Source organism: Oryza sativa, chromosome 11, assembly GCF_034140825.1.
Source record: "Oryza sativa Japonica Group chromosome 11, ASM3414082v1".
Lineage (NCBI taxonomy): Eukaryota > Viridiplantae > Streptophyta > Magnoliopsida > Poales > Poaceae > Oryza > Oryza sativa.
The window spans coordinates 27,116,855-27,130,035 of NC_089045.1; the positions used below are offsets into that span (position 1 = coordinate 27,116,855).

General features: G+C 46.8%; 3 protein-coding genes across 3 annotated transcripts; 1 reads left to right on the forward strand and 2 right to left on the reverse strand.

The window, feature by feature from the left end:
• Nucleotides 1-1,211: 1,211 nt before the first annotated feature.
• LOC4350983 (polyol transporter 5) lies at nt 1,212-3,186 on the reverse strand. Its single transcript, XM_015761539.3, has 3 exons — nt 2,987-3,186; nt 2,567-2,913; nt 1,212-2,492 (listed from the first exon to the last, which is right to left on the reverse strand). The coding sequence occupies exons 1-3, from the start codon at nt 3,117-3,119 to the stop codon at nt 1,542-1,544; spliced, it is 1,431 nt and encodes a 476-aa protein (XP_015617025.1). The 5' UTR covers nt 3,120-3,186; the 3' UTR covers nt 1,212-1,541.
• A 3,770-nt stretch (nt 3,187-6,956) lies between these two features.
• On the forward strand, nt 6,957-8,958 carry LOC4350984 (putative F-box/LRR-repeat protein 23). Its single transcript, XM_015760866.3, has 3 exons — nt 6,957-6,995; nt 7,118-7,495; nt 8,437-8,958. Exons 2-3 carry the CDS (start codon nt 7,137-7,139, stop codon nt 8,834-8,836), a joined length of 759 nt encoding a protein of 252 aa, XP_015616352.2. The 5' UTR covers nt 6,957-6,995; nt 7,118-7,136; the 3' UTR covers nt 8,837-8,958.
• A 1,472-nt stretch (nt 8,959-10,430) lies between these two features.
• LOC107279515 (polyol transporter 5-like) lies at nt 10,431-13,071 on the reverse strand. Its single transcript, XM_015761540.3, has 3 exons — nt 12,516-13,071; nt 12,053-12,239; nt 10,431-11,961 (listed from the first exon to the last, which is right to left on the reverse strand). The coding sequence occupies exons 1-3, from the start codon at nt 12,549-12,551 to the stop codon at nt 10,661-10,663; spliced, it is 1,524 nt and encodes a 507-aa protein (XP_015617026.2). The 5' UTR covers nt 12,552-13,071; the 3' UTR covers nt 10,431-10,660.
• Between the last annotated feature and the right edge of the window lie 110 nt (nt 13,072-13,181).

The following is a 13,181-nucleotide window of genomic DNA, read 5'->3' on the forward strand; positions in this document are numbered from 1 at the left end:
GTCTTTTGTTCTTGTAGGAGTAGGAATATAGGATCCAAAAGCACCGAAGGCAGGTCAACAGTACAATCCCAAATCTACTCAATCAATACTTCAATAGTGATAAGACCAATGAAAGAATTTTCTTAAAGAAAAAATTTGTGATATATATACTAATTAATAATAATTCAAGCTAGAAGTACATGAGTGCTAAACACTTATGATTCTTTTGAAAGGCATGCATTAATTTTACATGATTTTCACATAAACTTTTAATTTTTTTAAAAAGTATGACTTCTACATGAACTGGAAAATTCTTCCGTGTTCGATATTAGATTTGCATAACTATTCTTAAATAAACATTTTTTCGATTACACGGCACACGCATATGCACACACTCATACACACAACACCATACTCATCACCCGCAAATACGCCCCCTAACACACTCAAATAAATATCTTCTCTTGTTACATCTGGTTATGCAAAAAAATTGGCCAGCTAGCCATGTTCAAGCAAAAGGTGAGCTTCAACTAGCACAGTCTAAATGTCACTCCAAAATTAGGCATTTGAGAATACTTCTCTCCATCTCTATCATCAACTCCATGATTGTCAGATTAGCCCGGAGTTGTCTTTACCCTAAGATCCAGGTGCTTGGGGCGAAGATGGTTGGAGAGGGTTAGGTCAAGGAAGTGGTTTTAGAGGGAGGACGGAGGAGTAGGCTTGTTGTGGCCCCTTGGCCACAAAAGAGGAGGATGACCATGGGCCAGCATTAGCTCAGGGAAGGAGACAAATCGACAAACTCACGACATCGAATAATTGTTAAGATTTTGTGAAATTATTACGTGACCAACAAATAGATGGGCATTTTATAGTGAACTACGAAGGTTGCCCATGTATTTACGCATGCATATAGGTTGGTTGTGTTTGAGACTCTTATAGATGCGGAATGCTAACCTATATAGTTGGCCAAAAGGCCCATAGCTCGACGGTCTGGCCCACAGCATGGAGATTTGGCCCGACCAAGGCACAGCAAGGCCTGACTGTTGTCGGTCCCGTGTCGGCCCGGCCCGACCAATAGGTTGTGCCTGGGCCTCTTCTTCGGTACAACGGGTCAGTTCGGCCGAACAATCAGAGAGGGAAAAGAGACTTTTTCCAACCATATAGATACGACCTAAATAAGTAAGGGACTCAAAATGGACTTATCTAGGAATATAAGACATGGCCCAAAGAAATGAGAGAGGCAAAATAGACTTATTTCAAGGTGAGCACAATGGACAGCCCAATAAGACACGGGTCGTGCCTGGGTCGCAGGTACAACCTGTGAGCTAGCCCGAAACGACACGAAAAGTATGTTGGGCCATGCCATGCTCTAGTTGTGCCCAGGCCAGGTCGTGTCAGGCGGCCCATTTGTCCATCTATACGAAGTAACTGATAACACCTCCAATGCATTTTGGTTGCTAAATGTTACATCGTCCCTTCTTGGATGGAGAAAATCAAAGTTAAGAATAAATAAATTCTTCATACTCTTCCATAAAAAATGTAGTAATGAAATAGTACGTTGATCACTTGGCGAAGAGCACGTCCATGTCCTCCAAGCTCCGCCCCCTCGTCTCCGGCAGCCGCACGTACACGAACACGCACGCCACCGCCGCCACGCCGGCGTAGAGGAAGAAGCACCCGGCCATGGTGATCCCGCCGGCGAGCGAGATGAAAGTCATGCTCACCACGCCGCACGTCAGCCGGTTCACGGCCATGCCGAGGCTCGCGCCCTGCGCGCGCAGCCGCAGCGGCATGATCTCGGCGGTGTACGTCGCCGTCATCGGCCCGAACCCGACGGAGAACGCCGCCACGAACGCCATCACGGACGCCACGCACGCCGCGGCGCTCGCCGTGGACGGCGACGCGACGCGGAGGGCGAGGGCGAGCGAGGTGAGGGTGACGGCCACGCCGCCGGTGCTGGCGAGCAGGAGCGGGCGGCGGCCGAGGCGGTCGGAGAGGAGCGTGGCGACGAGGATGAAGCACGTCTTGACGACGCCGACGGCGACCGTGGCGCCCAGGACGGAGGTGTTCGACGCCATGCCTGCCTTCTTGAACACCAGCGGGCTGTACAGCACGATGGCGTCGATGCCGGACGCTTGCTGGAAGAAGTGGAGGCCGACAACGCAGGTGACGATCCGCCGGACCATCGCCGACGGCCGCAGGAGGAGCTCCCGCCACACGCCGACGCCGGCGGACTCCTGCGGCGCCTCGACGGCTCGCTTGATCTCCTCGAGGCGGAGCTCGGCCTCCTCGACGGAGTCGGAGGTGCGCACGAGCACCGCGCGCGCGTCGGCGTGGCGACCGCGCATGGCGAGCCAGCGCGGCGACTCCGGCATGGCGAGCACGCCCGCGGCGAGGAACACCGGCGGGAGCACGCCGATGCCGTACATGACGCGCCACCCGACGTGCACCGGCAATCCGGCCAACGCGTAGTTCGACACGTAGCTCAGCAAGATCCCGACGTTGACGAACATCTGACACACGCAAGCGGAGCATCGATCAGAGCGACCCAAATCAAACACTACTAGAGCTATGATGCGAGCGTTACATCGAGCAGCGAGGAGAGGACGCCGCGGGCGGAGGCCGGCGAGATCTCGGCGTTGTACACGGGCGCGACGACGAGGGAGAAGCCGACGCCGACGCTGGTGACGAAGCGCGCGGCCATGAGCGCGGCGTAGGTGGCGCCGAGCGACATGGCGAGCGCGCCGGCCATGAGGTACGCGTTCGCCAGCACGAGCGTGCCGCGGCGGCCGAGCACGTCGGCCGCCCAGCCGGCGGCGAGGATGGACACGAGCATGAACACGTTCATCGACCCGGCGAGCACCTCGATCTGCGCGTCGCTCAGCCCCACGTCCTCCCGGACGAACAGCTGCGCGCCGCTCATCAGCGCGAGATCTGCAAAGCACACAAAACACGATGAGCTTGCTCCATTGATGCGTGCGTCGTGCTCAAGAACTTGCACACGTACTGTAGCCCATGAGGATGGTGGTCATGGAGGCGAGGGTGGCGCAGCCGAAGGCGTACATGTTGCGGCGGGGCTCGTCGCCGGGCTTGGCCGGCGAGGAGAGGAGCGGCGCCGTGGCATCGCCGGCGTGCGCCATGGTGACCGTGGCTTGGTTTCTCGGCGAACACGGTCGAGTTGTGACTTGGGCTGTGTTCGGATTCCAGCGATGGGAACTAATCCCTCCCGCACGGAAACGGAGCGGTCTATTAGCGCGTGATTAATTAAGTATTAGCTAATTTTTTTTTCAAAAAATGGATTAATTTGATTTTTTAAAGCAACTTTCGTATATAAACTTTTTACAAAAAAACGCATCGTTTAGTAGTTTGAAAAACGTGCACACGGAAAACGAGGGAGAAGTGTTGGGAACATGGGGATGCAAACACAGCCCTATAGTGTAAATTGCTGGCTTTTAAAGGCTTCCATTGCTGGGACAACCAGTGTTTTCCATTTCGGTAAGCAGGAAAATTTCGGTGGCACCGAAATATCGAACGATTTTTTTTGAAAATTTAACACATTTATATTGAATTTGAATAAATTATTACCAAATTCACAAATATTTAAAAAAATCTAAAAATTTCCCGGGGAACAACCAGTTTGTTTTGAGGTGTTTTATGGTGGTTAAAATTATTGGAGGTATGTTGAATATAAATATCACCTATTGATTATTTAAAATGGAGGTTACTCAAGTATATGTTTCTAAGGAAAGTATTTCAATTGTATATGCTTCCTTCGGTAAAAAGTAAAACCGTTTTTGGATTTTTCAAAGTCAGATTATACAGTTTTGGCTGCATATAGTTCTTTGGTATAATTTTTTCAAAACAATAATAGTTACAAAAGTGTAATGCTATGGAAACTATGTTTATTGATGCTCCAAGATTGGTGGCAAACCTCGCGATGTCGCCTGCACAAGCAAGACAGGAAGAGGTTTCGACTCCCTTGCACTCATGTTGCCTAGCACTTATGAAAATAAAGGAACACCCGCGTCTTCGACAATGTTCTATCATAGGTGCCAACAGTATGGTGGAGTGAATTGGGCAAGAAGGAAGGCAATGGGTTGAGACCATGGCCAATCCTATCGGGTTGTTATTAGGCACATAGCTTGGCTTAGTTTCACATCTCTCATCTTCCCCTTAGGAGTCACACCTGGTTTAGCAAGTTCTTGCGTGTCATATCTCTCACCTTCCCCTAAGACTTTTGCGTGTTGGCGATTTTTCTTTTTGCCATTTTCATATACCAAAATCCTATTTATGCTCAAAGTTAACTCGTGTAATTGCACATAATTTAAAACAACTTGTTTTTTGGGATATAAAACAACTTGTTCTTTTGGCTAAAGAGGGTATTATTTCATTACATAGGCAAAGCCCAAGCAGTTTTCAAGGTCTAAAAAAAAACATTAGAACCTTTTATTTTCTGAGGCCACATGTACATCAATACTATCTATAATTCTTATCTTCCACTCAACCAAAAAAAAATTATTCCAAAATTCTCATGTTTTATGTAAAGTTGAAGGAAATCACCCATCCAAACTTACCGGAAGAAAACGTTTGAACCGGCGATCTCTACACGAGCAAAAAGTATCTCAGATCAGAGATGCAGGTAGATCGATTCCATGATGCTAACAGATCCACACGGACAATGTCGAGGTGAGATATGTCTGTTTGCAAGGCGACGACCATGAAGGCCAATCACTTGGTTGTCTTGTCGATCACTTGTTAGTGAGATTATCATCAGATGTGTACTAAACCAGTGGTTAGCTTTTGTTTTTGTCCTCTGCTTTTTTTCTCGTGTAATGACAATTGGTTATCACCTAACACGAGTGCTGCAGATTAAAGATGCTACCTGCTGCATGTTCATCTGTTGTTCATGTAGGACGATCCAAGCATAGAAGTTGGATGGTACAAGTCCTGGTTTTTTAAAGACCAACAATGGATGTGTTTAGATCCAAAATTTGGATCCAAACTTCAGTCCTTTTCCATCACATCAACCTATCATATACATACAACTTTTCACTCACATCATCTTCAATTTCAACCAAAATCTAAACTTTGAATCCCTATATAATGGCATCCCATAAGCCATCCTCTAGTTAGCCACTGTCAGATTCAATAGATTCATTTTTTTTTACATGTCTCACTAACCTTTCTCACTCACACACTCTCTCTCTCCCCCTCCAAAAGCCACAATTAATCCTTTGTTCCAAATGGTCATATATGAAAATTTTCTTATATAATTTGAATCTTACAAATTTCATAGTACTTATTAGGATCGTACCGATGGTCCTACCTAAAAAACCTACAAAATGGCCTTGGCCTATCTGGTTAACTAAAATAAACGTGTGTGCAATCGAACAGGAATAAAAATCAATTGAACCGGTTTTTAATTAAACTGGATTGGTTGGACCAGCAAAAACCAGTTGATGGGATGAGCTGAGGCCCAATTCAATTATGGAAGCTGCGGGCTCAACAAAAATCCCATGGAAAAGAAAGTAAGGTGGTTGATAGGGATTCGGGCTTTGTTTGTTAACATGAAAGAAGAGGAAGCTGACTAGTTGGGTTGGACTTGGAAGCAAACATTTATTTTAGGCTCCATTCTAATGCGCAGATTTGGCTACGTTGAGCTGAATTGGTAGCAGTCTAAATAATACTCCCTCTGTCAGAAAAAACCAATCCTGGGTTGATCTAGACATAATGTACGTCCAAATTTAAACCTAGGATTGAATTTTTTTTTGGAATGGATGGAGTAGATAGCAGCACATTAACTTGCCACTTTAGTTGGTAGCTGTGTGAATAGTGCATTGGATGGTAACATCATATTAACCCGCCACTTTAGAACGGGGCCTAAGTAGTCTAATATTATATGAGCGAACCACAGAAACAAACATTTTGATCAAAGTCAAACTACTATAAGATTGATTAAGATTATAGGCAAATATAATATAATATTTATAATACCAAATTAATTTTATTAAATCTATAATTAAATATATTTTTATAATATATTTGTGTCTGGCTTGTTTGGCTGAGGCTTGGGCCGAAGCTTTTCAGCCAAACAGAGTGAGACCCGTAAGGAAGTTGGATCATCAGTGAAGGCTAATTATGTGAACTCTCTAGTGGCCATGCACAAAAAATAAAAATCCCAATACTAACAAACTTCTAACTTTTCCATCACATCGTTCCAATTTCAACCAAACTTCTAATTTTAGTGTGAACTAAACACACAAATAGAAGATCCCTTGTATGTCCAGCCAATTAACTAATTAAGCCAATCAATGCAATGGATTTGCCTGAATTGAAAAAGGCTTATTTGGCTGATCAGCCTAAGAGCACCCGCAATGGTAAAGTAAGGTGTTCTCTATAAAACATGTACATCTCAACAATAGACTAGATTAATATTAAACCACCTCAATAGTATGTCTACATGGGTATCTATAGCTCTCTCATACATTGCCTCGTTTTTCTCTATAGACTATCTCTAAGTTAGTAGATAGCTTTGCTCTCTCTCTTCATTTAATATATTCCAAGTAGGAAAATATGCTGACATGGATCTCTTGTAGAGAGCTTATAGATAACTATTGTGGGTGCCCTAAGGATATACTAGCTTGCTGATGAGGCCCTATTACTACTTTTTTTTTACAAATTAAATTTAAAGCAATTTAACTTTAATTAAAGTTTAAATAACTTATAATCTGAAGAGTAATGGAAGGAGGGAGTAAATACGCACACTGTCGCGTCGCACAGCATGTTGGTTGCTTGCTTGCTACTAGTAGCTGCCGCTCACTTTAGCCAATCGCACTCGCGCCTGAATTCCAGCGCCTCATCAATGCCACCGGCGTAGAACGCGAGGTTTGCATTTGCACCGAGATGAAAAAAAAAAAACGATCAATCTCCATCCCCATATCTCTCCTATAAATCTCGCCGGCCGTCCTCACATCAGCGCAAGAACTGCACTGTGTTCTTCTTCACCATCAGCAAAGGTAATGCATGGATTATAACACTACAAGTTTCCAACTTCTCATCCCAATCTGACCATCAAATCAAATCAAATCAATGGCAAACACATACATGCATATATCTAACTATCCATTTTTGTTTTCAGCCACCAACGAATAACAACAATGGATGTCCTCCTCCTGCCGCCGTTGCCGGCGCCGGAGACGACGGCGCCGGCGGGGAGGGACTGGTCGGAGCTGCCGGCGGACGTGCTGTCGGTGGTGTTCGCCAAGGTGGGCGCCGTCGAGGTCCTCGCCGGCGCGGGCCTCGCGTGCCGCTCGTGGCTCGACGCGGCGAGGGTGCCCGAGCTGTGGCGAGCCGTGGACATGCTGCGCGGCGCGGTCCGGTGCCTCCACCTCGGGCAGGACAGGGACCTGATGTGCGCCATGGCGAAGGTCGCCGTCGACCGCTCCGGCGGCCGGCTCGAGGTGTTCAAGGGGGAGGATTTTGTTAGCGATGAGCTGCTCGAGTATATTGGAGACAGGTAAGTATTTTTTTTAATTTTATAGAAGCCTATATAACTATATAAGTACATTACTCACTTCGTCCCAAAATATTACAACCTTATACTTGATGTGATATAATGTTGCTATATTTTGGGACGGATGGAGTATAATGTATCGGTAGCATATACTGTTAAAAAAAAGAACACTATATGCTAATACATAATAATTTTACAGTTTTAAATTATAAACCATTTAAGTGGGAAGATAAATTAATTTATATCCCGAATCACTCGTACTAGCCGTATATAGGAGTAATATACTAGCACCGTGAAGTGTTTTTTTCTTTAAAAAAAAAGTTTTGGCCTCTGCGCGCGCTAGGGTTTGCAATTTCAGTTGCCACCGAAAATTTGGTGGTTGCCGGAAATTTAAAATTTTCGTGATTTTTGGGTTTTTCGGATTAAGATTATTTAAAATTTTTAACATATTTTGACTGAATATGAATAAATTTTGACCAAATTTACACATTTGAAAAAACCCGAAAATTTCGGGGAGATTTGTGTTAGTCGGTGGAGGCCGAAATTTCAAAGCATGAGCCTGCGCCAATCGATCAGCTTATAATTGAACCACTCACAACAGGCGAGATATATATCGATGCTAATAAAAAAATGCTTTTAATCCAATATACTTATATAGTTCATCCCCACTAAGTGTAGTTAATGCTATTTATCTCTTCTCTCATGAAGCCACGTCACCCCAATTATTTCTAGCCATTGGATGATAGATCTATGGTTCAAATTGTCTCTTTTTTTCTTCTCTCATAACACCAAGTAATTTTAATCATTTTTAGGCCTCAAAATTCATAAGTATCAATTTTTTTAGTTTTAATATTCATACTTCATCTTATTTGTATATATTATACAACTTAATTTCCCGCAGCGGTATTCATCTAATTTACAAACTTGCAACTTTGCAAGTACAGGTCGCCTTCTCTGAAGGTTATTTCCGTTTGGTGCTCCGACGAAACCAGGATGTCCACGGAAGGATTCGCCGAGCTGACGAGGAAGTGCCCTCTCCTAGAGGAGATCGTCCTCAGCAGCGGCGGCCATCGCCGTCCCCCGCTGCCGCGGCTCGCGCTCGCGGTGGCGGAGCTGCGCCACCTGCGGCGGCTCACTGTCCAGGGCATCGGCGTCAGCAACGACGAGCTCACGGCCATCGTCGATGGCTGCCCTCGCCTGGAGCTTCTCGATGTGTGCAGCTGCTGGGATTTGTGTGTCGACGACGACGCCCAGCTGCTTGCCAAGTGCGCGAGGATCAGGACGCTCAAGCTGCCGCCCAGTGAAGAGGATGATTACTACGATTACTACTACTATTATAATTAACCAAGTCTACGGCCGTTATGCTGATCGATCTGTTAGATGATGACTATACTACTCTGATTAACTATGCGTGGTAACTACAGTCGATCACCTTAATTTGGTTGAATCATATCTTATTTCTTCTATCAGTCTACTACTAGTAATGTGATGATCAGTTCCTACTACTGTAGTGTACTGCGAGTAATGTGGTGATCAGTTAATTAGTTGATTGCGGTTTGAAGTAGCTTAGCTATTACTACCTCCATTTCAATTTCAGGCTATAAGACTTTATAGCATTGTCCACATTCATATAGATGCTAATGAATCTAGGCACATATATGTTTAGATTCATATATGAATATGGGTAATGCTAGAAAGTCTTATGATATGAAATGGAGGAAGTATCTTTTGGTACATATCTGGTTGTGTATATCGTCATTGATCCTTGTTTTTATCTTAAGTATGATGGTATCACCTATATATGAGAAACTGAATGTATGTATTTGTGAACTTTCTGGTACTCCTGAATGCTTTATGAAGATGGTCGATTGGATGAATATTCCATTACTTCCTGCGTAATTTCTGTGTCCTTTTGCCGGCCGGCCTGTCTGTTTAACTGATCGGCAGGTTGCATGGATGGCTTGACATGTAGGATAATATCCCTTTAATTGCACCATATGTAGTGCCACTTTGAATCAAAAGATTTACGTAGAAATTTCATAGGATTTAAATCCTATAGGAAATTTTCCTATTTGGCCCTTTGATTCAAAGGATTGAAGCTTTCCAAATCCTATGAAATTCCTATGGAATGGCACATTGCATGTGGATTTTGGAGAAAATTTAGTAAGAGCTCCAACCTCTTAGAAAATTTCCTTTGTCTATCTCTCTCATCCGATTCCTATGTTTTTCCTGCGCTCCAATCAAACGACCATTCATTTGTTTTTCCTGTGTTTTGCAATCCTATGTTTTACACTTCAATTTCTGTCAGAATCTTGTATTTTTTCTATTCCTCTGTTCTTTTCTACCCTGCGATTCAAAGGGGCCCGTATAGGTAGCAATGCATGGAAATGATTTATTCTCCTCATTCACTCTTTCAAGTTTAATCTGTGGACCGCTCCTGATCCCCAAGAAATGCTACATGTAGACATTGTTTACATATTCTAATATTCAGTTAGGACATGGGACTCTTGAACCATAATTAACCATGTCAATACATCATCGTAACATTGTTAATTTGTGTACTCTTGAATTATGGTAAAGACAATGATCTTGATATTGATTACGGTTAATTTCAGGTAGCTAGCTAGTATCTTTCGGTACTAATTAGCTGTAACTCTTGAGTAAAGGCTGAAATGTTTCGTTCTATTATTAAAAAAAAATAAGTATCTTTCGGTATGTTTCGTTCTATTATCTTTCGGTATTGTCATTGTTCATGGTGAACTGAGTGCACTTCTGAGTTTTGAGTCTACATTCAAGAAAGTACTTCTGAGTCTACCATCATGGAGATTATTACATTAATATTTCCAAGCTTAACATTTCCATTTTGTCCTTCTACTGCCTAGAAATGATTTCTTCATCTCTTTCAAGTTAGAACTGCGGACAATCGTAGCAACACAACCAATAATACCACAAATAAAGCCATCTTTATTTTTTTAATGACTCACATAAGACAGTGCGAAATTCTATTGATAGAGGGAGAAAAAATTGAAAGGTCGTAACTAGGAAAAAAAATATATCATTACCCACACATCGACAGCGCCAACGCATAGAACTAGGAAAAGGCTAGCACCGGACCGGCCGCTAGGCCAAGAAAGAAACACGGCCGAGATCGCCCAAATAAAGCCATCTTCACTTGGTGAAGAGCACGTCCATGTCCTCCAAGCTCCGGCCCCTCGTCTCCGGCAGCCGCACGTACACGAACACCCACGCCGCCACCGCCGCGCCAGCGTACACGAAGAAGCACCCGGCCATGGTGATGCCGCCGGCGACCGAGATGAACGTCATGCTCAGCACGCCGCACGTCACCCGGTTCACCGCCACGCCGACGCCCGCGCCCTGCGCCCGCAGCCACAGCGGCATGATCTCGCTGCCGTACGACGGCGCCAGCGGCCCGAGCCCCACCGAGAACGCCGCCACGTACGCCGCCGCCGACGCCACGCCCGCCGCCGCGCGCGCCGGGGACGGCGCGCCGGCGCCGACGCAGAGCGTCAGCGCCAGCGAGGCCAGCGCCACGGCCATCCCCGCCGCGCTCCACAGCAGCAGCGGGCGGCGGCCGACGCGGTCGGAGAGGAGCGTGGCGACGAGGATGGAGCACGTCTTGACGACGCCCACGGCGACGGTGGCGGCCAGCACGGAGGTGTTCGACGCCATGCCGGCCTGCTTGAACACCAGCGGGCTGTAGAGCACGATGACGTCGATGCCGGACGCTTGCTGGAAGAAGTGGAGGGACAGCACGTTGGTCATGATCCGCCGCACCGTCGGCGTTGGCCGGACGAGCAGCTGCCTCCAGACGCCGCCGGCCACGCCGGCCTGCGCCGCGACGGCCCGCGTGATCTCCTCGAGGCGGAGGTCCGCCTCCGCGGGGGTATCCGAGGTGCGCGCGAGCACGGCGCGCGCCTCGGCGTCGCGCCCGCGCATGGCGAGCCACCGGGGCGACTCCGGCATGGCGAGCACGCCCGCGGCGAGGAACACGGGCGGCACGACGCCCGCGGCGAACATGACGCGCCAGCCGAGGCGCAGCGGGAGGCCGGCGAGGGCGTAGTTGGAGACGTAGCTGAGGAGGATCCCGGCGTTGATGAATATCTCCGGCAGGGAGGACAGCACCCCGCGCGAGGACGCCGGGGAGATCTCGACGGCGTACACCGGCGCCACGACGACGGCGAACCCGACGCCGACGCTGGTGACGAAGCGCGCCGCCATGAGCGCCGCGTAGCTGCCGCCCAGCGACATGGCGAGCGCGCCGGCCATGAGCAGCGCGTTCGCCAGCACGAGCGTGCCGCGGCGGCCGGCGGCGTCCGCCACCGTGCCGGCGGCGAGGATGGACGCGAGCATGAACACGTTCATCGACCCGGACAGCACCTCCACCTGCTCGTCGGCGAGCCCCAGGTCCTCCCGGATGAACAGCTCGGCTCCGCTCATCAGCGCGAGATCTACAAGAAACAGCAAGACGACATCAACGACGGCGACGGCATGATCGCGTGCCACGACGCGACACTCGAAGCAGCAAGCTCGGAGACGTACTGTAGCCCATGAGGATGGTGGTCATGGAGGCGAGCGTGGCGCAGGCGAACGCGAACGTGTTCCGGCGAGGCTCGCCGCCGTGCTTCGAGGCGAGGAGCGGCGCTGCCGCGTCGTCGCCACCGCTCGCCATGGCGCGTCGCCCGCCGCCGCCGATGAGGACAGAACGATCTCTGTCGTACGAAATTCTCTACAAAATAAAAATCACCAAGATTAACAGCGTATAATATGATCGAAACAACTACTAAGAAGCAGATGTTGTTCTTGTTCCAATCTTCAGGTGGCAGCAGGTGATCAGAATGAACAGCTCTGAAGATGGTGACAAGCATGCAAAGCCAAGTGAGATACGAAGTTTGCAAGATTAGTGGTGAGTTAGTGCCTTAGTGGAGTTGATTAGTCATGAGAATGACAGTGATTATCAGTGAGGGTAGCATGATTAGTAGCTTTCTTTTTGTCAGTTAGCTACCTGGTGAGAATGGCAGTGATTATTACCACCTAACATGAGGGTCCTTCCTGACAAGGACTCCACAAGTGACTTTGTTGCTTCACTTGTTCATGCTGATGAAGTTTCAACCTCTTGTCAAATGTTTCTTTGTTGATCTGAAATATGTGGAGTGACAAATTCACAAATCACATTGTAAGACTAGTAATTCTGTTTACAGTTCTTCAGACATTAGCTGAAATTCAGTATTTCATGACAGTTAATACATATATTATGTGAAAATCTCTTGAAAATAAGATATATCTAATCCATGCCTGATTATGTGAAATAAAAAGAACTGCGGAGAAGTAAAAAGTGTATAGTGTTAAAAGCAAGAATACTCTGAAGAAACTGAACATGATACTCACAAAGGTTTAGAGCAAGTAAACTGCAGTGTTAGATCTGTTGGTTGGTTCTTATCCAAACTAAATAATATTAACCATAGCATAGAGTTCAAGGTGAAACGATCAAATCACTCTCTTTGATATAATAGTGCCTAGTGCTGACGGTGCTTGCTTATGGTTATCTTTTGTTTGTCTGTCAATTAAGCTGATGAGAATGGCAGTGAATCAACATACTTCTTTGCATACAATTTGCTCGCATGAAGATAACAAGATGAGGTCTGCATGTCCAGCAATTCATAATTCCAGA

What these genes read in the sequence shown, in the direction of transcription:
- LOC4350983 (XM_015761539.3), bottom strand. Translation starts at nt 3,119, where the DNA reads ATGGCGCACGCCGGCGATGCCACGGCGCCGCTCCTCTCCTCGCCGGCC. An exon ending in CACCATCCTCATGGGCTACA is followed by an intron (nt 2,914 to 2,986) that starts GTACGTGTGCAA and finishes TGTGCTTTGCAG; the next exon opens with ATCTCGCGCTGATGAGCGGC. An exon ending in TCCTCTCCTCGCTGCTCGAT is followed by an intron (nt 2,493 to 2,566) that starts GTAACGCTCGCA and finishes TGCGTGTGTCAG; the next exon opens with ATGTTCGTCAACGTCGGGAT.
- LOC107279515 (XM_015761540.3), bottom strand. Translation starts at nt 12,551, where the DNA reads ATGTTAGGTGGTAATAATCACTGCCATTCTCACCAG. An exon ending in ATCACTGCCATTCTCACCAG is followed by an intron (nt 12,240 to 12,515) that starts GTAGCTAACTGA and finishes TTTATTTTGTAG; the next exon opens with AGAATTTCGTACGACAGAGA. An exon ending in CACCATCCTCATGGGCTACA is followed by an intron (nt 11,962 to 12,052) that starts GTACGTCTCCGA and finishes TGTTTCTTGTAG; the next exon opens with ATCTCGCGCTGATGAGCGGA.
- LOC4350984 (XM_015760866.3), top strand. Translation starts at nt 7,137, where the DNA reads ATGGATGTCCTCCTCCTGCCGCCGTTGCCGGCGCCGGAGACGACGGCG. An exon ending in CTCGAGTATATTGGAGACAG is followed by an intron (nt 7,496 to 8,436) that starts GTAAGTATTTTT and finishes TTGCAAGTACAG; the next exon opens with GTCGCCTTCTCTGAAGGTTA.